This window comes from Epinephelus moara, chromosome 12 (assembly GCF_006386435.1).
Source record: "Epinephelus moara isolate mb chromosome 12, YSFRI_EMoa_1.0, whole genome shotgun sequence".
Taxonomy (NCBI): Eukaryota; Metazoa; Chordata; class Actinopteri; order Perciformes; family Serranidae; genus Epinephelus; species Epinephelus moara.
The window spans coordinates 17,546,877-17,574,565 of record NC_065517.1 but is presented as its reverse complement, the minus strand read 5'-3'; the positions used below and the strand labels follow the sequence as shown (position 1 = coordinate 17,574,565).

Below are 27,689 nucleotides of genomic sequence, written 5' to 3'. Positions count from 1 at the left end.
TGTTTTCGTGTCAGCCACATTAGTTCTCCCACACACCTGACACATGGGAGAAGTTTCAGTTGGGTGCAATCTGCAACCTCACCACTAGATGGCACTAAATGCTACACTGCACCTTTAATTTTTGGCTAAACTGTACTTTTTTCTTTTTTATAAATAGTACAACTGTGACCACAAATCTTTTGAGGCATTTCAGTAAAAACCATTGACACACAGGAAGAATCAAGATGTGTTTTTTCTCACTTTATTCTTTTGCTGTTATTCGTGGTAAGAAACAAGCAGCCACTTACAGATTCAACAGGTTCACTGACCAACACAACAAGAATCTACAAACACACACAGCCACTGACCAGTCACAGTGCCTTCAAAACAACAAAACCATCCAACGATAAAACAATGTTGTTGTTGGTAAGAGTAAAAAACAGCACCAGTTGTTGTGAGCCTGTGGGGAGAGTTCACCCCTCCTCCGCCTCTGTGTGGTGCTCTTCATGCATGGGTGTGGCATGGGTGATTCACATTGGCACATTTATTCTTTCAACTAAAAAAACAGAACAAACATACTAAATATATAGTTCACAGACGAGAAGACGTGTTCATGTATAAATATAATACTGATAGGCAGGAATGAGACATCGTCAGGAGCTGAGAGGATCAGTGGGGTTTCCTTTAGCCTGTGCAGCTCAATCGTCCTGCTCTGTGGAGACTCACTGCTCTGATACCAATCCCTTTTATTTTCCCACAAACAGGAAGCTCACTTTCAAGATATGGCCCACGAGATGCTGCTGAAAATCAACAACATAACATAACTTCTCTTGGTTACTTACTTGGCCTTCTGTTGACATTCTGTGGCCTCATTTATCACTTGTGCATACGGACAGTTTTGTACATTAAACACTCGTTTCCATACAGAGACTCTGTTTTATCAGATTCTTTTTGTGCTTGATGATATGCGAACATTTAAAACTATTAATGTTCATGAGTTTGTAATAAGCCCCTGGTGGGAGACAAGTGTAGTCACAGATAAACCACTTGCCAAATTAGATGTCCTACGATTGGACAATTTATAGTCAGGATTATCGTTCTTTTCAGGTGAGTTTCATTTAAATCAAACAGCTTTCTTGTTCTTAAAGAAAGCCACTTGTTTAAACCTCTCTGTCTCTGCTGTTTGTCCATTTCTCTCGAAGTTGCTACTTTTTCCACATGAAATAGTCCTTACAATAGTCATTAAAGCTGCATTGATGGCGACTTGATGAATCAAAGTCCAATATTCACTCTCCTTCTAACTGTTTTGGTCTCCACCAGCTTCTGACAGAAAACTCATGTCTCTTTAGCAGCTGATGTTCCATTCTTCTCACTGGCTATTGACTCACTTTGTCTATTTGTCTGTTTTTGGTGCTGGAAAGGCAGCATACGACAAGTTCATCAGAGCTTTACTGCTGTAAACGGGGTTATTGAGAGCAGCAAGAGTGAACCAAAACAGTAAAATTGTGCACTTTAAAACCAAAACAATGAGCTGAAAGATGCTAAAATGCTTCAGAGAGCTGTTAGCGATGTTTTATCACTTTTTCTTTATGTAAATGAGCCTGTTTATGCTATTTTCAGTTGATTTGAGTCTTTCTTATGCCTTTTTATGCTGAAATGTAGAGTTTCTTTTGTACACATTTTGATAAATGAGGCCTCCTGGTGTTTTTAGCAGCTCCTGTTTTCACTCAGAAAGCTCTAAGTGATCTCCTCAGCGAAAGAGAAGGCACTGCATTAAACTTCATTGATGAAAATCACGCAAGCATATTACGATCTGTATTATCAGCAGCAGTAACAGAAAGCATTTTCCTCTTGTTGTCCCCACTTTGATCTTTAAATCACATACTCTTCATGACTGCTTTAAGAAACTGACTTCTCTTCAGTCTTCTAGCGCTTTGCAAGGTCTACAGACGCCACATTTTCATGACAGATTACACTGAGCTGTTGTGGGATCAATACTGGCCCACAAGTTTTAAACTTCTGTGACTCAGTCTATAGACCCTGCTACGTTGCAGGTGAGGCAGGATGTTTTTTTGGGATATGTGAGTGTTGTTTCAGGCAGTGAAAACAAAAGGATGGATAGGGTCGAGTCGGACTCTATTTAGAGAGTGTAGCTGTAAAATCACACAGTGTTTGAAGCAGTTGGATTTCATCACCACACAGCACAGTTCACCCATTGGAAATAAAAACACTGTCTGGGGAACCCACGGTGCAGCAGGAAGCTGAGCGAAGTGGGTGATTAATCACAAACAGAATCCACACACATCTTCATATGAGTCTAAAGCTATGGTGTCTACAGTGTACTGTATGTTTGTGTGTGTGTGTGTGTGTGTGTGTGACGGGGGTATAATAGATATTTCACTGAATCCAGTTTCACTATTTTCAAATAATTCAGTCGACATCACTTCGGTTCAAACCATTAAAAACTGTACTGGTTTTGATCTTTCACAGTTTAGTTTGCGATTCTTCACGGGATACGAGCAGGGTGAGGATGAGCAGACTTTGTCAATGTTAGTATGATCAGCTTGAATTTGGCAAAACATTTTTAATTCATAGATAGCCCTTCACTCTCACATAATTAATCAGGTCAGTCTCTCCAATTAAAACACAAATTAGATTTGTAAAAGTCACTTTGGCAGATCACTGATCATCAGTTAAGTCTTCACCAATCACAGACAAGTGCTTCAATTTATTTTCCTCTCTTAACTTTAAATCCTGTGATTGAAAATCAGTGCAGTTTTCCTGGTTGCGCAGATTTATACAAAACAAGTAGACTTGGACGGGTGAAGCTCCGGCAGCAGCGATTACCAGATACCACTGGAGCGTCCGCCGGGAGGAGCCAGAATCCGGGCTGAGGACCTCTTCGGGATGTGGTCATCGACCTGAGACCCTGAGAGAAAAACATAATAACATCATCACCACAATCACAGCTATGAAGGTTTTTACCAAACAACCACAATGTTAGTTTTATTTCAGCCTACCTGAGAGGCTAAAGGACGACTCATGGAGGTCACGAACTCCCTGGTGCGCCCGAGGACAGGGTTTGTTGCCCGCCTCTCCATCTATGGGGCCCAGCCCGAGCTCCTTCTTCATGGTGTTTACCACCTTGGCCACGTCACCAGAGTAGGGATCCCTGTCGACCCCTTTATAAGTCTGAGTCTGAAACAGAGAGGGAGGAGGTGAGAGGTTGAGAGTAAATACAGTATAGACACATATACAGATACAGGCTTAGATTTAAAATGAGCAGACCAGCTAAACCTGACCCCAGATATTCTGTACGTGCGCTCCCAGATGTTGTTGCATCTCTGTTGCAAGACTTAAACTTAGACATCTAACAGTGAGCACAGCTAAGAAAAAGTAAAAACAAGAAAACTACAGCATGTACAATCTGAATTTCACAATTATATACAGATGAATTATTCATAAGTAACAAGCCCTTGATTCCCAGCACAGAAAGTATCAAAAAGCACTTCACATTCATTAGCAGTCTAAAGCATCCAGTGAAGCTAAGACAGAGCAGAAGCCCTGCAGTGGCTGTGTGGAAGAGGTTTTTGCAGACAGCAGCAACAGCAGCAGCAGCAGCAGAAAAACAGTGTCAGCGCGCAGAGAGAGCAGGAGCATTAAATCCTTTATACAGACTGTCAAATCAGTGCAGTTAGACACAGCATGACGGGTGTGTTTGCAGGAGTTTGGCTGTCAGCTGACGCAGCAAAGCATGACATGAACCCTGGTGTCAGAACTGCTTAACTTTTTGAGGAACTTGTTTTTATAATGTAATCAGAGTGATAGAAAGTGAGCACACCTTTTCCCTCTGCACCATCTTCTTGTAGAGGTAGTCAGGGAAGGTGCGCTGAGGGTAGAACTTTCCGGATCCTTCGGCACACATGAACACGCCATTCTCACACACCAAACGTCCTCGGCTGATGGTGACCAGGGGCACACCGTGGCAGCGCAATCCCTCGTACAGGTTGAAGTCCCCTCCCTGCACCTGAGTGCCCACAGAGATCGTCCTGCACAAACAGAAGAGCCGTCAATACCAGTGTGTTTGTTCTGCACTACATTAAGCCATAGCAACACATCTACTGTGTTGGTGGTACAACTGCGTACCTTGTTGCGTCTGGGTCCCAGACCACCACATCAGCATCAGCGCCGGGGATGATGCGACCCTTGCGTGGGTACAGGTTGTAGATCTTCGCGGCGTTAGAGCTCGTCACTGCCACAAAACGGTTCTCATCCATTTTTCCTGTAACCTGCATTGAAAACATGTAACAGGGTTCCAACATATTTGACCAATGAATTTTCAAAACTGTGTGTGTGTGTGTGTGTGTGTGTGTGTGTGTGTGTGTGTGTGTGTGTGTGTGTGTGTGTGTGTGTGTGTGTGTGTGTGTGTGTGTGTGTGTGTGTGTGTACGTACCACTCCCCTCTCCCAAATGACACTCATCCTGTCCTGGACTCCAGCCACTCCATGAGGGATCTTTGTGAAGTCCTCCTTGCCCAAAGCTCTCTGCTTGATGGTAAACGGACGGTGCTCTGATGCCACGACGTTTAGAGTGTCACTAGAAAAAAACAAAAAAAAAAACAGGATGTGCATGTCATTGACCTCCTACAGTCAGTACCGTATTTTATGGACACATTTTTATCTGTCTGCACACATACCTTCCCAGCAGGCCCATGAGGTAGTTGGGGGTGTTGGGGTCGAGGCGGAGAGGAGGGACGATGACATGGGCGGCGGCATGAGCCCAGTCCTGGTGGTAATACTGCATCCCATTCAGCACGGCATGAGCTACTGTGGTCTCTGCGTGGACCACCTTACCTGCAGAGACAGAAAGAAGAGTGGTTTGTCACAAGAAGATCGTCTGCTTCATATCATCACCACTGTCACAGTTTTCATGCTAGTATTTTTAGTCAGCTCACCTTGAATCTTAGCAGCAGCAATCATGTCTCCAGCAGCCATACTGGATACATTCACCAGGTAAATTGGGCAGTGAGCCTGAAATCACAGGTGGATTCATTAGTTTAATCTGTGACATACAGACACCTGCACACACAGGATATTGAAATCTGGTTTTGTGTTTACCCTGTTGGCGATGGTGACGGCTCTGTGAGTAGCCTCAGACTCCAGCTGTAGAAAATAAGACAGAGAATGTTCATAAGCACTCAATTTATATTTAAGAGCTTTTCATGAACTTCTATCTACAGTATGTGGGTGGTCAAGGTCAGAATACATTCACATACATTTCACTTTAGACCAATTAGTCAGGAAAGCTGGATCTTTGTGTTTCACCTTTTAAATTACTTCAGCATGGTTGAGTTCTTTCTTTTACACAACCTGTTCAAGGTGGTAATGTTGAGCCTTAATTCCACCTCGCTGTTCTGTACAAAAGGTACCAACACTGAATGGGGAGACAGAGCTATTCCGCCCCTAAGCCAGCAGTGGAGGTAGCAACGGCGCCAAATTGACGTATACAAGGGGAAATTGGTAAGATGGGACAAGTGCGACATGTGCGACCTAGCAAACAATGTGACCCACCACTGAGAGATTTTAAAAGCAGTAAGTAGTAGTTAGCAGCTAGCTCAAAACAGATGAAAAGCAACTGGGAAAAAAAAATGTCTGCAAGTTGGGGAGAGGTCCAGGAGCTCCCTACCCTCTGAGCAAAGAACAAGATCAACCACCATATAACAGGGATGTAAATTGCTGTTGCCATGTTATGCCATTGTTATTGCTAAGAAAGTGCTGCCCGACAGGTATGTTATGTGACATAAAATGCTGACGGTATTGTGTTAGAGGTCATGTCTGTCATGCCTCTCTTGCTTCCAGAATGTCAGTATGCTAACTAAAATTACACACTGGGATGGCATTATGCTTGCATTGTTTGGTTCTTTGTGAAAAAGAGCTGTCCAATCATGGGATCTCTATGTAAAAAGGGCGATAGCATCTTCATCCAGCCAGTCACTGTTTTTAAATGCCAAATTGAGCCACAGAAATCATCATTCCTACAAGTTTTATCAAAATCAGGCTTCCAATTTCCCTTTCTAATATTCATAGTGATGAAAACACAGCAACAGCAATACCCTTACATTTATGTTTTATTATTAACATTTCAAGCAAAGGGAAAAAAGACAGAAAATCCAAACTGCTTTAAATTCACTTAACTTCTCTGGCAATGCAGTACTGTAATGACAAAAAACTGAGCGACAAGAAAATACACTCTGTAGTAAATTTACCTCCTCTGGTCGACTGATCTCAATACCCTCCGGTCCACTGATGCCCAAATCCAGAGCCTCTTTAGCACCCTAGCAAAACACACACATTCAGTTTAATTCAGAAACTGTTTCTTACACATACAGATGACCACAGCTTCTGTAATTTTTCTACATTAAGTGGCCAAAATAGCTTGTGTATATCATTTCAGGCATAAAAATATTTTTCACAATGAATGAACTTTTATGACAGACATAAAAAGTCATTTTGGCTGTGCTGAACATCTCTTATTAAAAGTAAAACATGGAGGAATATGTGATTGGTTATCTGATGTGCACCTCTGCCACCAGCTCTCCATTCTCAGCATGGACGCGAGCGATGGCTCCGATGTCCTTACAGGTCTGCAGCGTCTGGTAGAGCTCTGAGTCCCTCAGCATCATCATGTCTTTGTAGGCCATGAACATCTGGAAAGAGTTAACGCCATGCTCCCTCACCAGGGTCTCCATCTCGCTGCGCACCTGATCACAGGACAAAGGTAAGAGGTCAAGGAGACAGTTGTGGTTTGTATCAGCAAAGGCAGACAGTGAAGAGCATCAGCCAGTGTTAATGTAATGCAGGGAGACTGTGTGTTTTAGTGTGTGAGTTAGTGTGTGTGTGTTTGTTATATGGGGCATGAAATGAGCTTGGAGAGCAGCCAGAGTGAGATCACATTGCAGTCATTCACCACATAGAAATGTATTTAATTCACTCAAAATGCATTCACAGAAACTATATGGTGTTAAGCAAATAAAATACTTAAACTACACTGCAGTGAAAGGAGTCATCAAAATTCATATAAAGTGTTAATAAAGAGTTAATAATCAATTTATATTATTTAAGTGTAAGTTATTATAAACACTGCTTATGTATAAGAGATCAGTAACACATCATTGAATCACTGTAAACTGAATATCTCTGGGTTTTTATCGAACAAATGAGACACAAAACATCATTTAGAGGCACTGGGAATTCGAAATGGACATTTTAAAATATTTCCTGACCTTAAATTTACATAATAATTGATCAGTTAGTTGCCAATAACACTTATTCAGACAATCTAGAGTTAAACATTTTAATATATGTAATAAGATGTGGCATAAAGTCAGCAGATGATACAACACAGATATTAAGGCCAAAGGCTAAATGAGACACGTTGACTCATAGGATCTGCCTAATGTGCCCACTGAGCATGTGTGTTAACCTAGTTCATGTAAGGTTTAATCTAGGTCATTACACATTTCACCCATAAATGAAAATGGTTTGGCTGATTTATTATTCATTCAGCGAGGAGAAAAGCTCAAGGAGCAAAATATACAAAGAAAGATATCTGTTTAGAAACGACAAAGATATGAGTGTTTTATGGCTGTGCACTGCATCTCACATGTTGCCCTCTCTTTGGGTCTTACCTTTGGCCCCCACCAAGTCACCCCGACATGCAGAGCGTAGTCACAGCACGCCTTAGCGTCAGCCAGGGCTCGGCAATTCTCGTAGGCATCCAGCAGGGAGCAGTGTTGTTCAGGCAGGGCCAGAGCCATCACCATGGTGGTACCACCCATCAGAGCCGCCTGGGTGAGGTAAAGGGGGGTGAGGAGAGGTGAGGAAGGAAGGAGGGAGACAGAAAATGGGAGGCAGAGGAAGAGAAGAGAGAGATTGGTTAGAGGACAGAACAATGGTTCCAGTGTAAAGCACATAGACACTGTTTGTCCTGGTAACAATGAGCAATAGTCCTTCCTTATGGACTGTTTTCTCTTCATCATAAAGTCTATTTGTTACTAGTTGTGTAAACTGATTTTTTCAAACACAGATGATGCACAAACACTGACTTGGCTGTTCAAAATGTTCAAAACATTGAGTTAGTTTAAGCTTGTAGCATTTCTTTTCATTATTCTGATTCTCTGTGTACAATTAAAAAAATATATTGATGTTTGATGCATAGCAGTGTACTGTGATCCTATATGGAAATCCTATATGGAAAAATCAGTTTCCATTTATCTGCATACATCTTAAGTCTTAACTCATCTAAATTTCTCATACTGCTCTCTAGAGCCCTATTCACACAAGACTAGCATCACCTGAGGATCTCTGGTCATTTGTAATAATTGCAGAAGTCGTGTGTGATCTTAATCCTGTGTAAATCTGCTATGTCCATAATTGTGCAAGTAAAAATTCGACAGCAAATAGCCTACCATATCAGCCTACCATATTTTGCAAAACACAGGTCATGGGACAATATTAATCGTGTGTGAACTGGCATGTCTGTGAGTTGGGGTTATTTTTAGGTATTTTGTTTCTCCGCACCTCTTTTCTGCCTCTATCCCAAACAAAAATTATGGAGGCTGCGTTGGCAATTATAAATGAAGGTTTGACAGCATTTTGGGTGCAGGGGGCTCATTTTGCATGGAGACCAATTTGCTGAAAGAGAAAGCTCAAATCAAGAAAAGTGAAATCTCAAAAGATAATAAAATGGACGACGTGACAATGTGTGGCAGAACCAGTTTGTTTGATCTGCATTTTGAAAAAAAAGAAAGAAAAGAAATAAAGGACGTTTACACTGTGCGTCACCATTCGTGGTGCTGTGTAATGTTTCTGTCTTGTGTAGAGTGGAGTTACAAAATCTTGTGTGCATCATATGCAAGGATAAATTTGAGTAAAAAACAGACTTTGCTTATCCCGTGCAAATGCTCCGCACGAAACACAGAGATGTGAGAAGGTCATTTCTAAACCACATGAGATCCCCTGGTAATACTCATCCTGTGCGAACAGGGCTTATGAAAAGATATGTGATTCTTGTACCTTCTGTTCAGTCTGCATCTGTTTTAAAATCAACACAACTGATAATGAGGAAAGAGGTTTGTTTTCTCATTATATTTCCTGTATCAAGAAATTATATTCCATTTCACTGCATCCAGTTAATGTTGTTCATTTGCTCCCTTTAGAGAAACCGCTCCGTGCTTCAGGTTTACAAATACCATACAAAATGAGATCAGGAGAAGAAAACATTAGTAAAGCGCACCTAAGGAGAGCATTTGCAAGAACTTCAAAAGTCTCCTTCTTAGGAAAGCCAAAAATAATCTGTAATACTTCTGAACCTGACGCCTGTTTTTCACACTCTAAGACAAACCAAAAAATATGAGAGGGAGGAGAAGAGGATGTGAAAGGGACTGATGAAGGCAGGGAGAAAGTTAGAGAGGACAAGATATAGAAAAGAATGAGAGGAAGGATGGAGGACTCATGAAGTGAAGGGAGTGGTCTGCAGTGACTCGCATGAGTCGGCTGAATGGTAAATGCACTTTTGCGTAGCCATGACAACAGATACTGCTCAGCCATGCCTGTCACATGTCCCCACCCTCCTCCTCCTCCTCCTCCTCCTCCTCCTCCTCCACGTCCTCCATCCAGAATTACACTGACAGTCGCCCATTCAATATCCTCTAACAGAGTCTAACAGGAATATTGCTCTGAGGTGTGATGTGAAAAACTGTTCATAAAACAGGAAATGAACAGAGAAAAGTACAAACATTGCTTTTGTAATGTGCCCAGCTCCTGAAGACTTTCGTCAATTCATTTTAAGCTAATATCATAAAAAAGCAAAACAAAATGGCTTACATTTTATATTATTTCTACGACATACCCTAAATGAAATGCTCCTAAATTTGAACACAACCCTGGTTTAAGTGTCAGCATGGAGTTGTTCTTCCATGCTCCAGACGTGTTGCAGACACAGACAGGTTCTTTTGAATGACAGCTCCACCAGCCAACGAGCTATCAGGTTTCCGTAGTAACCAGTCCGAATCATCTGCAGCGTCAGCGTCAGAGGTCTCTGCATACGTGTGTGCATTAAGAGTGTCATTGATCACTGTCACTATCAGTGTGTGTGTGTGTGTGTCTATGTGTGTGTGTGTGTGTGTGTGTGTCTATGTGTATGTGTGTGTGTGTGTCGGAGATCAGGGGACGTGGACACAGCTGGGGATTTGGGGATTTATAGTGTCTATCTGCACGGCCTTAATTAAGATTTACTGCCAGTGCACTTCTCAAAAAAGAGGGATTGCGTGAGCAGAGAAAGAGAAAGACACAGCATAGCAGAACAGAAGAGCTTAAGGGAGATAAAAATGTGGTTTTTGCATCCTTGTGAAGCCATGTATATATTTTTATTACTAAATATTATAGTGGAGCATTTTCATAAATGTGAGGGCTGCAGAGGCCAGTAGCAGACTTTCTGCCAAGCTGAAATAAAGAAACTGTCTGCAGGATTAAATATCTTTCATCCTGCCCTGTTTCCTCTTTTTAGACTGACTCTGGAACTACAGTCACCGAATAAACATCCAAATTTAGACTGTTCTACTTTACAAATGTGCTAAAGAGATCAAACAAATACCTAATCATCAGTGACAGGCAGGTCGTACTACGTAATCAGCTGGCATTGTTCTGACGAAACTATTTGTAACTGGTGTTGCTGAGCAGAATAAAACCATCATGCAGTGTAGAAACCAGGCCAGGCTAGACATCTATCATGCAGTTTTTAGACATTTCAATAAAGATGACAGAAACAGATTAATTGATGTATTTTGATGGACCATAATGTAAGAAAATACACACATTTCAATCCATATGGTGTAGCTGATTCTGTTATACATCCTGTTATAACACACCATCATCTCATCGACTTAGTTGAGATGATGGCTCCCCCCTTTGGTTTCTTAAACATGTTCCTGATCATTGACATTACAGCCAAAGTGGATGGTGATACATAAACCCCAAACACTGTTTTATCATGAATCCCCTCCTCTATTAAAGACCCCCGACCCCTACTGTGAAGATAATCCCCTGAAAAGAAAGTGAAACGGACAGACAGAGAGAAGGGGGGACATGACTGATCTGAGGGGATGAGAGGATCTCTGTATGTTGGACTCTGGGAGTGCATATCAGTGTCAGACAGATTACTACTGCAGCTCTCTGATCAGCCTCTATCAGCACCTCTCATACTTCACTTTACTGCTGAACACCTTTCATCCCCTCCTCCTCCTCGCCCTCATCTCCCTCTCCTGCCTGCAGAGACATTAAATGGCATGCTGGGAGAGACACAGAGCTGATCTGCCATTTTAGCAGAATATTTGTCCTTCATGAGCAAATCTGATCTGATCCATGGCATAAAATCTGAAATTCAAATTTTTTCACTATGATCGATCAGTACTGCACTTTAAAGACCCTAAGAAAACCTAAGTACAGAGTGTGTGCAGTACACTTTATTCTGTGGGTAGTTAATAGTACAAATAAAGTGTTGGAGGTTTCAGGTTTTAAAGGTGGTTAAAAAAAACATTTTCGTTTCATTACCAAAGCCCCAAAAATGTATACCTTTAATAATTCCTGTGGCAACTCGACTAAAACTCTCATCAACTTTCATCTTCCTGTCTGGTAGGAGATTTGTGAAATTATTGAAGGTCTCTATACTTATAAACACCGTGCAAATACTGAGTTAAAACCAGCCTAAATATTGTTTGTTTTAGGTGTACAAATAAGAAATTTAATATATTTCAGCATGCAGCAGATGCTTTATCAAACTCTTACACTGAATAAAACATGTATTCTTTTCCTGACTAATGTATTTGATAGTGTGTTTATCTGAGTGAGATCTGTTAAAGTTAAGTGTACACATAATACAGCTCAATATCTGGACACAAAACCTCAATACAAGGTGCACAACTGCAAATATAAACAGCTCTGTATCTACACTGCATGTTCTCCACTAGTCATCCAATTCAGAGCTCAGAGGGGAGTAATGGGTGACACAGGAGGGGGTGAGGCAGAGGAAACAGCAGGGAAGAGAGGAGAGGAGGAAGGACAGAAAGCGTGAGAGGGAGCAAACTGTTACAAAACGGTGGGAGGGAGGGAAGAGGATGCGGAGAGAAATAGTTTTGGGGTTCATCACAATTGCACATGAGCCGTTGCTGCAGCAACGCAGTCACCATAGAGACTACACAATACTGCTATGTTCATGCGTGCACACACACACACACACACACATTTGCCCCCTCTGATTTCCACACTAAGAGCGGGGGTTAGTTGCCATGGTAGCGGGGTCAGTGGGTAGGGGTTGATGATTGGGGGGTAGGGGGGGGTTGTTGCCGGGGTAAAGCTGGCATATAGACGATTCAATCCCCCCAAATTCCTCTCACTGCACTTCAGTTGGCATTCCATCAGAGTCAGACCTCATTTCATGAAGATACAGCACTGCAAAAATCCTGCAGGTAATATTGTTTACCACAAAATCTTACATACGCAAATTTAATGGCTCTACTTGTAGGGCTGTAATAGTACTGAACAGAATGAAAGCAAACATGCAAACTGTGGCTGCATGGATGGAACTAAAAGGACTTTCAGGAGTGTTTGGCCGAACTACTGTTTAAAAATCTAAATCCCAATTTGAATCATAAGAGCTGCAATTCTTATCTCTTGTACCTTACATGTACAAAAACTACGACATCTTCATATATCCAGTGGTTGCCCATGACTTTAACAACAACAAAAACAGCCCACAACATCCTTCAGCACGTACTGCTGCAGGCAACAATTACACTCCCTCTTCAGAATTTTTAAGTCTCCTAATTATTAAATCATCCACTCGGCTCTGAGTCTCAGTGGAAAACATGCTGAGCATCCATAGGAAATGAACTAATAAACCCAGTGCGACTGAACAGCTGTGTGCGTGGAAAACGAGAAGGATTCAAACAGAAACTAGTGACAGCTGTTTGCTTCCTATAGGACGAGTGTGACAACACATGTGGTCATTAGTTTTGATGAACGTATGAAGCTGAACACAGGGTGAAGACCAGCCTGTAGACGGGACAAGAGAGTGAGAGCATGTCTGTGTGTGACAGCTGTCTCTGCTTTCTAAATGTGTTTAATCACAAGCATGATGACAGGCCTAGTCCTAACACAGTCCTGTATGTGTGTGTTCTGTGTGTGTGTGTGTGTGTGTGTGTGTGTGTGTGTTTGTCTGTGTGTGTCTGTGTGTGTACCTTGGTCCCACTGTAGAAGTCATCCTGAATGCTGGCGTTCATAAAAGTCTGCTGCAGATGCACGCTGGTGTCTATTCCGCCTGGCAACACCAGCTTTCCAGAGGCGTCAATCACCTTAGCCCCACCTGGTATCATCAGTTCCTTTCCAACCTGCCAGAGAGAGCACAGGTTACACAAATTATACGACTTCATTATTATGTATCTGAACCACAAAATATGTCAGACTAATAAAGAAAATGAATTAAACAGTGTTTGGGTGAATGTACTTTTAATGTAGTCCATTAAATTGTGAACAGAGACTGAGTGGGATTATTAAAGAGGACCCATCAAAGGCTCTTTGGTTAAAACAGGTTTTACATGGCATATTATACCACGGCCACAGAGACAACATTCAGCTGTAATTTTTCTTTGGAGCAAATGTTAGCATGCTAACAGATTGTGAGCATGCTAACATTCTAAACGTCAGCACTGCTACTGTGAGCATGTAAGCATCATAGACTATACAAAAACAATGGATGTAGCCACTGTGACATCACCCGTTGGTTTGTGGACTCCCATTTTGAAGCCTCGAGTTTGGCAATTTGGTTATCGCCATCTTGGATTTTTTAAATCATAAGTGACCAGATTTGAACGAGAGGGTGGAGCTGTGGAAGGGGCAAGGGGTGGATCGGACTCATAGACTGAAGTGACGCCTTGCAGATAGCCTGTCACTCAAAGCGGACTGCCCTTACTTATGCAATTAGCTTAAAGCCCTGTTTTGCCCTTGTACCACTTCACAGAGCTGCTAACATGACGGGAGACTCGTACCCTTGTATCAGGTGACCACAACACCTAAATTCACTGCCTTTTTAAATTAATTTCTAACTCTAATATTACTCATTTCAGCTGTTAATAGGCTCCTCCTCCATGCTTGAGTGGAAGTATCATGGAGCTGGAAGAGAAACATGACTCTCCTTTGTATTGTAGTGCTCTTAACCTTCAACTTAGACATTTTTTTTTAAATATCTGGACACCTTGTCGTGTATTCTCACCTACACAATGCCCAGCAAATCAGAATAAACAATCTTATTCACGTGTTTTTCTTAAGTTTCTCCAATACTGCTGGCATCTTATGCATCCTGGAATCGCCGCGTTCTTTATAGCAGCTTGAGGGTTGTTTCCCTGAGCACGGTAATATACAGAATTTTTTTTAAATCATTCTTAAAACCTTCTTAAAAGTAACATTTCAGTTACAGTATAATTCAAAACTGAGGAACCATTTTAAACATAACATAATGGATCAGGATCCTCTCAACAATACAGTTGATGGAAATAAGCATTAACACAGTCTATGAAAAAGCTCATGTGCTGCCATGGCAGTGGAGAGTTTCAGTAGGAGTACAGCTAAGCTTTCCAGGTTTCTGAGTCAAATGCATCCTCTTCACGTGAACTGATGCTTATTTCCATGACAACATTCTGTGGGCTAATTATAGCCTTCACTATCATCATGTGGGGCCACCGAGTTCAGTGAGCAGTTCATTCTCCTCATACTGTATTATTGTGAAATGAGTCACACTAACAGCTGGGGATACACCGGACAGTGAGTGTGTGGGTCACAGTGAGTGTGTGTGTGTGTGTGTGTGTTGGTGCATGAAAGGCAGAAATGTGTAAAGAGAAATAAAGGATGCAGTGTACATTTAACATGTGCGATAGAGTAAAAATGCATTTTGTGGTCTACCTGCTGAATGATGCCGTTCTCAATGTAGACGTCCGCTTCCTGGGTGAAGTCATCATTGACTACCTTCCCTCCTTTGATGAGGATACGCATCGACCCCATGTTGGCAGCCACAGACCTACCATAGGGACAAAAAATGCATTTAACATCAATATCACATTACAAAGGTGTTAACAGAGTTCTGTACAGGCAGAAAATGACCAAGAAAATGTTGCTGACTGACTAATTTGTCATGTTTGAGTTGCAGCCCAACTGAAATCCACCCATCTTTTCAGCTCTGAGCACTCCTTCCCCAGGCATATCCATTGTCACTGTGCCCAAATCCATTTCACTACAAAGTAAATAATATTTTGTCAAATGCTAATCATTGTATGCTCCCTCCTTCACACTTTTGACTTCACCAAGAGTCACCTATTTGTAAGAGATGCTGCATACAAGCACAGGAAGACTGAGCTTTGAAAAACACACATGGTTTGAGCTGAGTCTAATCAAGATTACATAGGCGACAAAAGCAGTTCCAGTGGGGAAGGAGCAACGGATTTATTTGACAACATCATTGTGTGACAAAGAGGTAGATAGGAAGTAGTTCTGACAGAGAGGGGAAGTGAAGAAATGTTTCAGGTTTCATTAAAACCTGGCCATGCACCTTTAGTTAGTTGCAGGAATTCAGCCTTTACAAAGATCCTTTCTCATCGTGCTTCCCCAACACATCTAAGGCCGCTGCCAACAAGAATGCATTCAAGAGGGTAAACAGCATCCTAACTGAGTGGTGTATTGTTGCCTTAGACGCTAAGTACCAAGTCTCATATGAGGCTTGTGGCAGTGAATGTGTGTCACAACCTTTGTCGCAGACATTAAAAGTTTCCACTCAAGCACAAGGGGACAGTCGTTTATAATTACCCCAGTCTTGTATTTTCTGCTGAGTTACTGTTCCAGACACATATTCAGTCTTTCTGTCTCTGGAGAGAGAAAACTTCCTCCAAGCTTTTAGTGTGTCAGCTCGGCCTATGAAATATTAAGAGGTGAGCAGAGGATCTATAATTTACAAATCTATTACAGAATATAACAGATTGTCAGAGTTCTGCAAGGACTGATGGAACGCAGAGGCTTTTTAAAGTAACCCACTTACCTCACCAGCTTTATGAACTGAATGAGGAAGGGGAAAAACGTGTTTTAAATTAACTATATTTGAATGATTTTGCAGTTCTCCTACTCAAGTATGATGAAAAGGAATCAAATATAACTTCTGTTTTTAGAGGAAACATAAAACATGGGAAATGAAAAGAGCTAAAATGATTAGTCAAACAGTAAAGGAACTATTTTATAACAACATTTTCATAATTGATGATTCGTTTCAGTCCTTTTTAGGGGAAATACCCAAAACATTTCCTTGTTTTAGCTTTCCCCGTGTGAGGATTTGCTGTATTTCTTTGTCTTACGTGATAGTAAACTGAATATTTTTTGGGTTTTGAAGTGTTAGTTGGACAAAATAAGCAATCTGAAGACGCCATCTGGGTCTTTAGAGAACTTTTATGGACATTTCTCACTCTTTTCTCACCTTTTATCAAACAAAAAAAATAACACCAGATTAATCAATGATGAAAATAATTGTTAGTTGTAGTCCTTTGTTCTACAAATAAAAAAAATAAAGTGAATTTAATGTTCCTACAGGGCTTTTGGTTAAAAACATAGATCTAATTAACCTAATTTTAGGGATTTCTACTGTATTTTGCACAATGAGCACTTTTCAAAATGAATGCCCGGTGGTATTTGTGATCTTATCCCTGCCCCCTCCTTTACAAAAGATAATGATAACTTCTGGCAATGGTAATTTCAGGTTGTGTTAGTTACTGTACAGTACATGTCGTACTCAGTTCATGTGCTTTGGGAGATTTATATAGACCCCTTTTTCAACACTGGCTCCTAATGTTTCATTTTTAAAACACATTTTTATAATTAAAGTAATAAAGCTCAGTCTTATAGTTTGGAATTTTAAGACGATTTTGCTGTATTGTCTGCTTCTTTCAAGTGCCCTGATGTGACCAGATAAACTTGGCATATTGTATGTGACCTAAATGATAGGTTTCAGCTAAACCTGCAAATTTCTGCACCAAATAAAATCAATTCTGCCCAGTTTGTATGGCTTTTGTATTCTTATGAATATCCACATATTTCAAGTATACTTTAAATGAAAAGTGTATTTTTTCACATGGGTTTTACTAACTATCAACTAACAATATGGGTTACCTTCACATGATTATTGAAAAAAGCAGCATGAGCAAGTCTAATGGGATCAACAAACTGAGAGCTTCTTCTACAAACATCTCTCTGTGTGTGCATGTGTGTATTCTGCATGGATGGCTGTATGCAATGTGTTTGATGGCAGGACACAATGGCCTCCCAGTCACAAAGAATCAAACTCAAAGAGATGGAGGAGAATGGGAGAGGAAGGAGAGGAAAGAGAGGAGGGGAAGAGAACAGTGGACAGAATAATGAGGAGAGAAATTTGTACCCTGACCAGATTACACTAAAATTGGTCCAAAGAGGAGAAAACTGGGTAGTAAATCACTTAAATAATTATTTTAGGTTTTGGTTTTCCTGCTGGTCAATAACTTTATAGGGAATAAAAACATACCCAAATCTTCCATGTATGGTCTAATGGCCTTTCAGTGCTCCATCCTAACTCTTTTGCTCAGTTCTAACAATATTCATTGCTCTAAACACGCTGTTTTTGAAATATATGATCATCAAAGAAGAGAATAAGAACAGTTATTCACAGGAAAAATGATCATACTATCTAGGTTTTCTCTGAGGCATATCATAAGCCTATTGTTTCAGCACTGAACAGAAATCATTTGGCACCAAGTCAGACTCCAGTCGATCTCAGAGAAGATTGAAAGAAGGGGTGAGAAAAGATAGAGAACTTAAAAAAGAGAGGCAAAGTAATAAGGATGGCCACAGAGAGAGATGAGTCCACTGATAGAGGAAGAGTAGAAGGGGATGATTGTGTATGGATGAAAGATAAAGTGATCGTGGTAAACATGGTGGTGATGGAGGAGAGGGGGTGCAGTATGGAAAGCAGTGCCCTAAAGGCCTGGCAGCCACAATAAAAGACTGGTTTCCCAGGAGATGGGAACTGGAGTGCTTTCAGTGGAAGGGCCTACAGACACACACACACACACGCACAGACACAAACAACTGCATGTCATAGTAGTGTGGTGAAGCATACTAAAACACTAAGACTGATTTTCCAGTTAAAGCTCTTGTGATGGACATGAAACTATTTTTCCTCCTACTTTGGATCATTTCAAATAAAATCTCTACCTGTTTGACCTTTGTAGCCTTTAAATGTAGTGCCTCCATCAGGCAAAACCAGTTTAATGTAACAATTTTCATTCCTGTAGACAATAAAAACCATTTTAAGTGCTGTAATGTAGTTTAAAATGTTTTTGTTGACTCCTATCACATGCTGCTGTCTGACAAGCTACTGTTTCCAACCACAGCATCCGTAGGCTGGTGTTCATGCATCGATCTGACTGCCACTGAGTTACTCCCACTACCTTCTGTCATAAAGTTGCCATTTAATCTGTGGGTTATATAAAGGCCTAAATAAGAATCACATTAATTATGTATAAATGGCTGTACACTGGCCTATTCTCAACTGAGGTGTAAATACTGCATTTGTTTGTTTGTTTGTTTATTATATTGAATATCTACAATGTACTTAATATCTTTAAGGAAATGGAAATACTTCAGTTAATATCTAACACAACAGCTGTGAAATATTCTGCCCCCGTTCAGTGAAAAAAAGATGCAGCTGTGCAGAAGCTTAAAGGATGCAGATTTTTGACAAATGACCCACATGAGTCTTTTAGGTGGTACTGATGCAGCAGCTGGACCTCTGTCACTTGCGCAGGAAGGGAACTGTCACATGTTACAACAAATCCAATGGAAACTGACACCACACTGGCAACAAACTGGAAACAGTGGAGGGTTACAGTAAACACAGTTTGCCAGTTTTATCCAATTCAGTGCTTTGCTGGCATTATGCTAAATCCTGATGTCACTGCCAGATATAAACAACATGACTAAAACCTGTTTCTGGCAAACACAAAATGACAACAAATGCTCTGAGTGACACTGATCAGTCACTTACATTTGCTGGACCAATGACATGCAGTGTCTGTCTGACATGCAGAGTGATGTTTACATGAAATTCCAGCCCCTATTTCTGTTATTTACAAGCTGAAGCTGCTGTTGTCACTATTTTCCGGTCAGCTCCATCCCGAACCCACACAGCTGACTGACTGTGAGTGGGAGCAGGAACGCTGACTAAACAGACCTCGGCACCGGACACTGGGAGCTTTGTGTGTCTGTGAGGACTGTAAGCCAAAGGAAATTAAAGTCAAGTTATATAATTGACATTCTGGACAGTGACACCTTTAACACTCACAAACACACACAGTGAGCGAGCCCTCCAGCTGCTCACAGGAAGGGAGCATTTGAATCGCAGCGCCCGTTGCATGTTAGAAACAGATTTTTTACAAAAAGATGTGGGGCAACATGATGAGATGTGATAGGAGGTGACAGAGGAGACGATATAGGACATAAGGCAACAAGAGGTGCTATGATGAATGTGCCGTGATGTGAAGTGATGTGATGTGAGGTGTCACGAGGAGTGGGCCAGCTAGTTTGGGTGGGCTTGGTGTTTCACTTCAAATTTGTGATGTCATACGGTATAAAGTCTGAAGCTGCTCTATTGACAACGAATGGTGAAAGATGTTATAGATGTCACTGAGAGCACCCAGCACAATGTCCTGAGTATATAGGAACATTTTCTGTTTCAGAGCTGTGAACACTACAATAGAATAAAACTCAACTAGACATAAAAAAGAAAAAAACACAAAATCAGTCTCTCATTCATTGTCAGTGGAGCAGCTCCAGATTTTCTACTTGAAGACATCACAAGATTGAGACTTCTCTGGTTTTTGGTTTTGAGAGACAGTAGCTCATATTCATAAATATAGATTAAACTTTCCTTGGCCATGGGAATAACATGTTGGAATTTGTAATTTAGGTGGTGTTCCTCTTTGATGTGGACGCCGCCTAAAACAGCTGACTTTGTCATCTGTAGTGTTTGTGTGGCCTCAATGAACTGCATCCAAAAAACTCCAAAGACCAGCATGCCACAGATCTATTTTAGACTTGTGCAGTGCAGGTGTGTGTGTGTTTGTGTGTGTGTGTGTTCGCTTTCTGCTGTGTCATAGCGGCTAGCGGGTATGACAGACCGACAGACAGAGAGAGATACACAAAGCCAAACAGTGACACACCAGGCAGCATTTCTCACTCACCCTGCGACCAGCTGCTTCAGCACACACATGCACACGCATACGCATAGACACACGTGCACAATCAGTTCCCACACGCATGAACATACATTATGCTGACACACAGACACACCCTGAATTTTCTCTCCATGCAGACAGTTTTTTTTAATGGAGGTGTTAATTAATAATGAATGAGGAGCAGCAGGCTGAATTAGTCCAGACTCCCAAAGTCATATCGTCACAATGTCACACGTTTTCAGACCAGCATATTATACCAGATGCACAGCCACTTCTCAGTGTCCTTTAAAAAATCTCAATGCCAGTCTTTCGGACGTAAACTGTTCTTGCATCATAAACAATATTATACAAGCACAAAAACGCACCACATCATCTATTTTTTCGTCATCTTTTTTGCCATTGTCCAATTGGATGATTTGAGAGGCGGGCTGTCTGTGGTGGTCACGACATCAAGTTTACAGTTGGTAAACAATGGAGGAGAAAGTGGTGGTAGCGGTTGCTGGATACCCAGAGCTGTACGGCCCGACGATAGATAGCGGGTTGTCAAACTGCCCCCAAGTCATCCTAAAATATGCCTGGAAACGTCCATCATCGAGGCGAAGCTCCTGGACCAACTGGTGGTACTCCCCGTGATCCACCCTCTTTTTTAGGGTCTCATGTACCCACACAGTTCTCTGTTTCCCTGTGCCCAACAAACTATTGACAGCCTCTCACTCTCAACCAGAGCTACAGCAAGTACCCTTTGCCTCAACATTTTAGGAATACTGATTACTGTCAAATAACAAAAAAATAAATAAAATAAACGGTTGATTGATTACACAGGAAGGAGGTGAGTCTGTGGTTGCCTGGCAACAATAAAAAGGCGCAAGAAGCGTTTTTTTCACTAGCTGCATTCAAATTTTAATTTTTTTTTTAAAAAAGGTAGCGTGGCACGCCTTGCGTATTGCAACCTTTGTGTGACTTAGGGGACTTAGGAAGCATTAATTATTCACTACCCTGTTGGCTCGTCGGCTGATTCTCCTCAATTGGAAACTCCCCAGTCCCCCCTCGCATTCTCGTTGGGTTCGTGAAGTGCTTTATAATTTGAAGCTCGAAAGACTCAGGTTTACACTAAAAGGCTCGGTGAAATCATTTCATGTTACTTGGGATCCTTTTCTGAATCACATACATTCTCTAGACTTTTCCTCTGAGTTGGAGGATTGATATGTGTAATTGTTTATTTACTTTTTGTTTATTTTTATTCAATATCATTTAACCTTTATTTCTTATTTTTTAATTTATTATAATTTTTCAATTCCTTTTGTACTTATTTATTATTATTTTTTTAATTATTTATTTATTTATTTACTTTTTTCATTTCTATTTTTGAACTGCTCTTTTCATCTATTTCTTTCTCTCTTATTTGGGTGTTGAGTGATTGGCCTGGCAGTGGGTTGTGGGGGTGGGTGGGAAGGGAGTTGATACTCAGATGTGACAATCAATGTTTTGTCTGTTTTTTCTTTACCTGATGCTGTATATCACACTGTCTTGTCTAAAATGTTCAAAATGTTCTATAAATAAAGTTGGGGGAAAAAAAAAAAAAAAAGGAAGCATTTATTATGGCAAAAAACTGTACCAAACAATAGTCCGACACCCATTAACCAGTAACTGACTGAAAAAAAGTGTCTCTATGTGTCAGCCCTGTGATAGTCTGGTGACCTGTCCAGGGTGTACCCCGCATCTCACCCAGTGTCAGCTGTGATAGGCTCTGGGCCCATAAAGATGAAGAACAGCCATATCTATTTTCAGATAAAGTCTGCATGTTTAGAAACAATTCAGATGTGACATATTAGCTGCTGACATCCTCAGATGTCTGATTTTGAGCAAGTGCAAGCTACATGTGTGGCCTGGAAATGTATGTGTGTGTGTTCATGCATGTTGTAAGTGAGAAGAAAGGAGCAGACAGCTGCTGACTCCTCCTCAATCTGGAAAGTAATCGCCACAGGGAGGGACGGTGTGCACTGTCTGTTTGTGTGTTAAAGTTAATGTGTGTGTATGTGTGTCATTACCTTGACTGTGTGTGAGAGTGTGTGAACAGGAGAGGTATTTAAAAAAGCCAGAACAAACGTGCATCAGACAACTTCACAACCAACTGGAGATAAGAATAGACATCTCACACAGACACACAGACACACAGACACACAGACACACAGACACACACACACACACAGACACACACACACACACACACACACACAGACACACACACACACACACACACACACACACACACACACACACACACACACAGGATGAGGTTTAAAGAGTTTTAGCTGCTATTGGATGACCATGGATGAATAAGCCATTAGTGAATCACACACACATAAACAGACAATAACAACAGCGGTCACTTAACTAACTAGGCCATCACTCGGAGGATTAGGGCCGTCTCTCTATCTCTCTCTCTGTGCGCTCTTTTATCACGCTATCATTTTACATTTTTGTCAGAGGCAGGCAGGTCTATCATCTTTATATCAATCCATCTTTCTCTCTTCTTGCTGCTCACGCTCCTCTGTCTCAGGCAAATTTTAGCCATATTTGTTTTGTCTGACCTTTGATCTTTCCTCTTCTACTTAGATTCAGAGAGGAATATTGTACTTTTTACTACATTTATTTGACTCGTATCCACCTCATTCCTAGCCCCTATGATATCTTGCATGAATTATGGGCACGACCTCTGGCACTAAACCTAAATTGGATTTTTCCAGTAATGGTACCCGATGCAGTGCTAATCCTCTATTCTAGAGCGAATGGGAAATAAAACTTGTGGAACGCACTACCTGTTACACCTGAGATGGGGTAACATGATCATACCTCCGCCATCTTAGACAGTCATCTCCAAGTATTGGTTGCTCTGTTAACATATTGTTATATATTTAACACGGCCCGAGCTAGCTTATGGTAATTATTGACTTCCTCTAAAAGATTATATATGTTTTCTTACGACTCATAAACAGATGTTAACGCATTTGGTGAACAATTATCCTAATTCAGTATTAATTTTGGCTCCATGTCAGGTGAATAAACATGATGTTTCCCATTCCACCCAGTTGCCTTAATGACATAGTTTACACGTTTTTGTAACTGCTGACTTATTAAATCAGACTTCTACTGAGTGAAACTTAACCCCAAATTTAGCAGCAAACCTCAGTAATATCAGTAGTATAAAGTAGTAGTAAAATAAATTACTTCAGGCATTCATTTTACATAATCTGAAAGAAGTACAGCAATTCAGTAACTCATTCTCAGCCTAGATGCCCAAATACGTAATTCAAGGTATGCTGCTGAGTTAATTTTTTACCCGGCAACTGGTTGTTAGTTACGTTACAGACACGTATAGTGCAAAAGGTACCAGAGTGCCGCAAGGACATTTTAGAACATGCTAATTTAATGGTGGTTAAATATCTGTTAAACAACAAAGTAGCTGAACCAATTACTTGACTGAAAGATTCAGTGTGTAGGGTTTAGGACATCTACTGGCAGAAATGGTATATAATATTCATAACTATGTTTTCAATATTTTATAATCACCTGAAAATAAGAATAGTTCTGTTTTCATTACCTTATAATGAGCTGTTTATACGACATACAGAGGAGATCCTCTCCTACAGAAGCCCAGAATGTACAAATTAAATACTGGCTCTAGATAGGGCCACTCACATTTCTGCATCAGCCATCGTATTTCTCATACATGCTTAGCACGGGGAGAAGATTCAGTTCTGCAACCTCACTGCTAGATGTCATTAAATTCTACACACTGGACCTTTAACGATTTGTCGATAGACATTAATATACTGTTTAAGTCATTTACTAAACGTCCTGACCTCCTATTATTTGCATTATTTGCAAGGCAATCTCAGCTGACACTGGGCAAGATGTTGGGTCAGGTGTCAGCTCCACCTCTGTCACAGAACTAACACATATAGACAGACACCATTCACACCTCTGGACAAGTAAGAGTCACAATCACAGTAGTTTAACCTGCACGTCTTTGGACTGTGGGAGGAAACGAAAGCAGGCGAAGAGAGACTCAGCCATAATTTTATGTGGAGAAGATGCAGTACTCCACCCAGAAATCCTCTAGCTCACTGGATAAACGTGCTGCCCATTTACTGAATAATTATTCTTTTTACTACACACTCTCAAATGTAAGGATTGGTCTCTTTTGTGCTTCATATTGATGCAAATGCATGATGTGTTCGTATAGATCTTTTAGCATTTACAAGATTATGCAACTGATAAAACGTGATTCATTATACTGTTTATGATAATGACAGATGCAACCCTAATGGAACACAGCATGTGTAGGCAAACAGATTACGTCATGTGATTAGGATGCTGTCTAATATATTCAATCCACTGTGCTGCACTGAGGACCCCTGGAGCCCCCCTAAAGCAGCCTCGAGGATCCTTAAAGCAAAGATGTGAAGGCCTCAATTCCTCCTGATCCACAAAACCAGAGCAGGTCTGCATGCACAAAAAACCCTCGGTACAAAGAAGATCAAATCACCTGTTCAGTTCACACCACACACACATACACACTCCAGCAGTCTCGTTTGTATGCATGACGCCTCCAAACCCTCCTCTTCATCATCCTCATCATCATCATCACTGTGACTCAATGTATTTGGTAGAACAGAGACAAACCTATAAACGAATATGAGACTTACATAACGGCTGACACACACACACACACACACACACACACAAACACACACACCAACACAAATTGCACACAGCCTTATTGCACTGATGGCACGCCACATACAAGCACACACACACACACACACACACACACACTCTTCGTCGCTGAGAGGCACATGATGCTAGCTTGCAACATTTATTAGTTCTCAGAAATAGCGTCATGTAAAATTCAAACAGTGTCATTTAAAATATCAGTCAGTGAAGAAAAGGCTCGAATTAATTAATTCACATTCATATGTAGGGGGAGAGACACGTCATTGGATGACTGAAGATATAAATTAATACGCGGATATTAAGCTAACATTAATGTAACGTTAGCAGGTGGAAAATTAACGGTTATTAACGTTTCAATCCTGCGGTTATTAACGTCAGACGACGTATTATCAATCATTTTAACGGTCTAAATCTGAATATTAACAATTAATTCCCCCCAGTCTTGTCAAACACTACTAGTTTTTACAAAATAAGCCCTGACATCTTAATTTTTCTCATTATTTTTGGCTCCTTACCCTTTTTCTTCCAGATTCCCAGACCCTCCTCTGCGGGAGCTTCTCACTGTTGCCCAGCACTAGCCGAGTGCGCGAGGAGGACAGCTGGCACAGTGCGAGCCGCAGATGCTTCAATCAGTCCGGCAGTAGCCAATCAGAAGCCACTTCGACCAGGGCAACGGAGAAACTGACCAATAGGAGACGAGACGTGTCTGGCGGAGGGGTCTCCTCTGCTCAGTAGACAGGGGCGTGTCTGCTGCCTCCAGAGACATGTTACCTTCAAATGCTGTCGGACAGATTAAGATAATTTGCAAATTGCGAATGTTCTTCATGATTAAATCTAATCAGTGAGGTACAGGTAATAAAAACGTAAACTATTAACCACAACCACTATTAATAAGTGCTGTATCTATGGAGAAACTATGCATTATTGTGATAAATACCATGAGAGCACAAAAGCAGTAAATGTTGTTAGGCCACTTCACAGGCACTGCACCCCAAGAAAATACTGGACCACACGATTCAGTTAAATATTTTAATAAGGTGCAAACGACCTCTTCATGAGATATGGATCATAAAAAGCATGAGAGGCTCAGAATCTCTCCCTCCCAGAGGGAAGGTGATATGATCAATAAATTACTAAGAAGGGAAAAGGGAAGCCTTCTTAGCAATTTATATATATATATATATATATGTGTGTGTGTGTGTGTGTGTGTGTGTGTGTGTATTAAACACACTTGAACCACAAGGACTTAATGAATAACTGAGTCTCTCGTGCTATTTGCGATCCTTATCTCATTAAGAGGATTTTGTATTATTATAGCTTGTGATAGTTTGCATATACCTGATAGTTGTTTCACAATGTCACACCTGTTTTTTTTAGTGAGTGCTGTCATTGTATTGGTCTATAGATTGAGTACCTCCCATCATTATTGTCTAATGAAAGACTGTTCTTGGTATGGAGGAGGTTATTTCATTTTTTCAATCAGCACCATGACTGTTTGACTCTGGTAAAGACGCAATGCACATCGAAACATTGGTCATTTTGCACCCTGTTAAAATATTTAGGTGAATCATGTGCTCCAGTGTTTTCTTTGGGTGCAGTACCACTAAAGGGGCCCATTGAACTGTTTGTTGAAATACGTCCTTCCTGTGAGCACCGACCTCAACTTGTGGAGGGGTTGCATTGCAAGAGACTCCTTCAGTTCAGTAAATATAGTAGCCCACTATATAGGATTGCAGCAATATACCGGTTTCAAGGTATTCATGATATGAAAGTTAATGGTTATCATATCATGTGTATTTGCTTATCTACCATATTGGGGAAAAAATGCAATTGGGTAGAGAATCTCCCCTTTATTTTACTTACTTTCAAAGTGGAGACTTTTTACTCATACCTCTATTAACTAAATGGTTTTGAGTTTCAATCGTAGTCATAAAATGTTTGTTTGACCAAAAATAACCCTTCGATTTTTTTGCCTTTACAGGCCATTTTGAATGATAATAATATACATTCTGTAATGCCGTGATACCATGAATCAGCAATATTTCCTGAGACAGTTATTAACTATAAACTATAATGAACTATAAATATGTTGTTTTAACATCAAAAAGGCTCTCACAAGTCACTCTACCTCAATAACAATTGCACTACTTGACTCATTATTTCTGCAAACAGGCATATATACTATATTTATTTATATTATTACTATTATTTATTCATATCAGTTATATAATCTAAGGTGTAGTCATGTATATTTTTTTGTAATTTGATGCCATGGTTCTAATTTCTTTTTATTCAGTTAAATAGTTATTTATGTGTTTTGATTTTGTCTCTGAAAAAAATTAAAAAAATTCTTTTTAAAAAAAAATTTTTTTATCTTATAATTAAGGTAAAAGTATTTTGTAAAGTTCAGCAGCACATACTGGACCGTCCAATGTTCTACTTGGCTTTAGAGGCCCACATCAGTACTGTTACTGTTGCCCACTCCCTCTAAGAAGACAATGGAAAACACCCTGCAGTAAACGTATATCAGTTAGATAGGATTAACAAGCATGTATTCTTTAAACTGCATGGAATAAAGATTAAACTCTGCAAGCCAGGTGGCTACAAAGAGATGAATGTAC

The 27,689-nt window shown here is 40.6% G+C and overlaps 1 protein-coding gene across 1 annotated transcript; it reads right to left on the bottom strand.

Moving 5' to 3' along the window:
• Window positions 1–224: 224 nt before the first annotated feature.
• LOC126398575 (dihydropyrimidinase-related protein 5-like) lies at window positions 225–25,737 on the bottom strand. The gene is made up of 14 exons (XM_050058025.1): window positions 25,584–25,737; window positions 14,990–15,104; window positions 13,273–13,422; window positions 7,666–7,824; window positions 6,559–6,738; window positions 6,244–6,312; window positions 5,096–5,140; window positions 4,933–5,008; window positions 4,675–4,831; window positions 4,433–4,574; window positions 4,126–4,268; window positions 3,821–4,028; window positions 3,000–3,177; window positions 225–2,908 (listed from the first exon to the last, which is right to left on the bottom strand). The coding sequence occupies exons 2-14, from the start codon at window positions 15,086–15,088 to the stop codon at window positions 2,823–2,825; spliced, it is 1,692 nt and encodes a 563-aa protein (XP_049913982.1). The 5' UTR covers window positions 15,089–15,104; window positions 25,584–25,737; the 3' UTR covers window positions 225–2,822.
• Window positions 25,738–27,689: the final 1,952 nt, after the last annotated feature.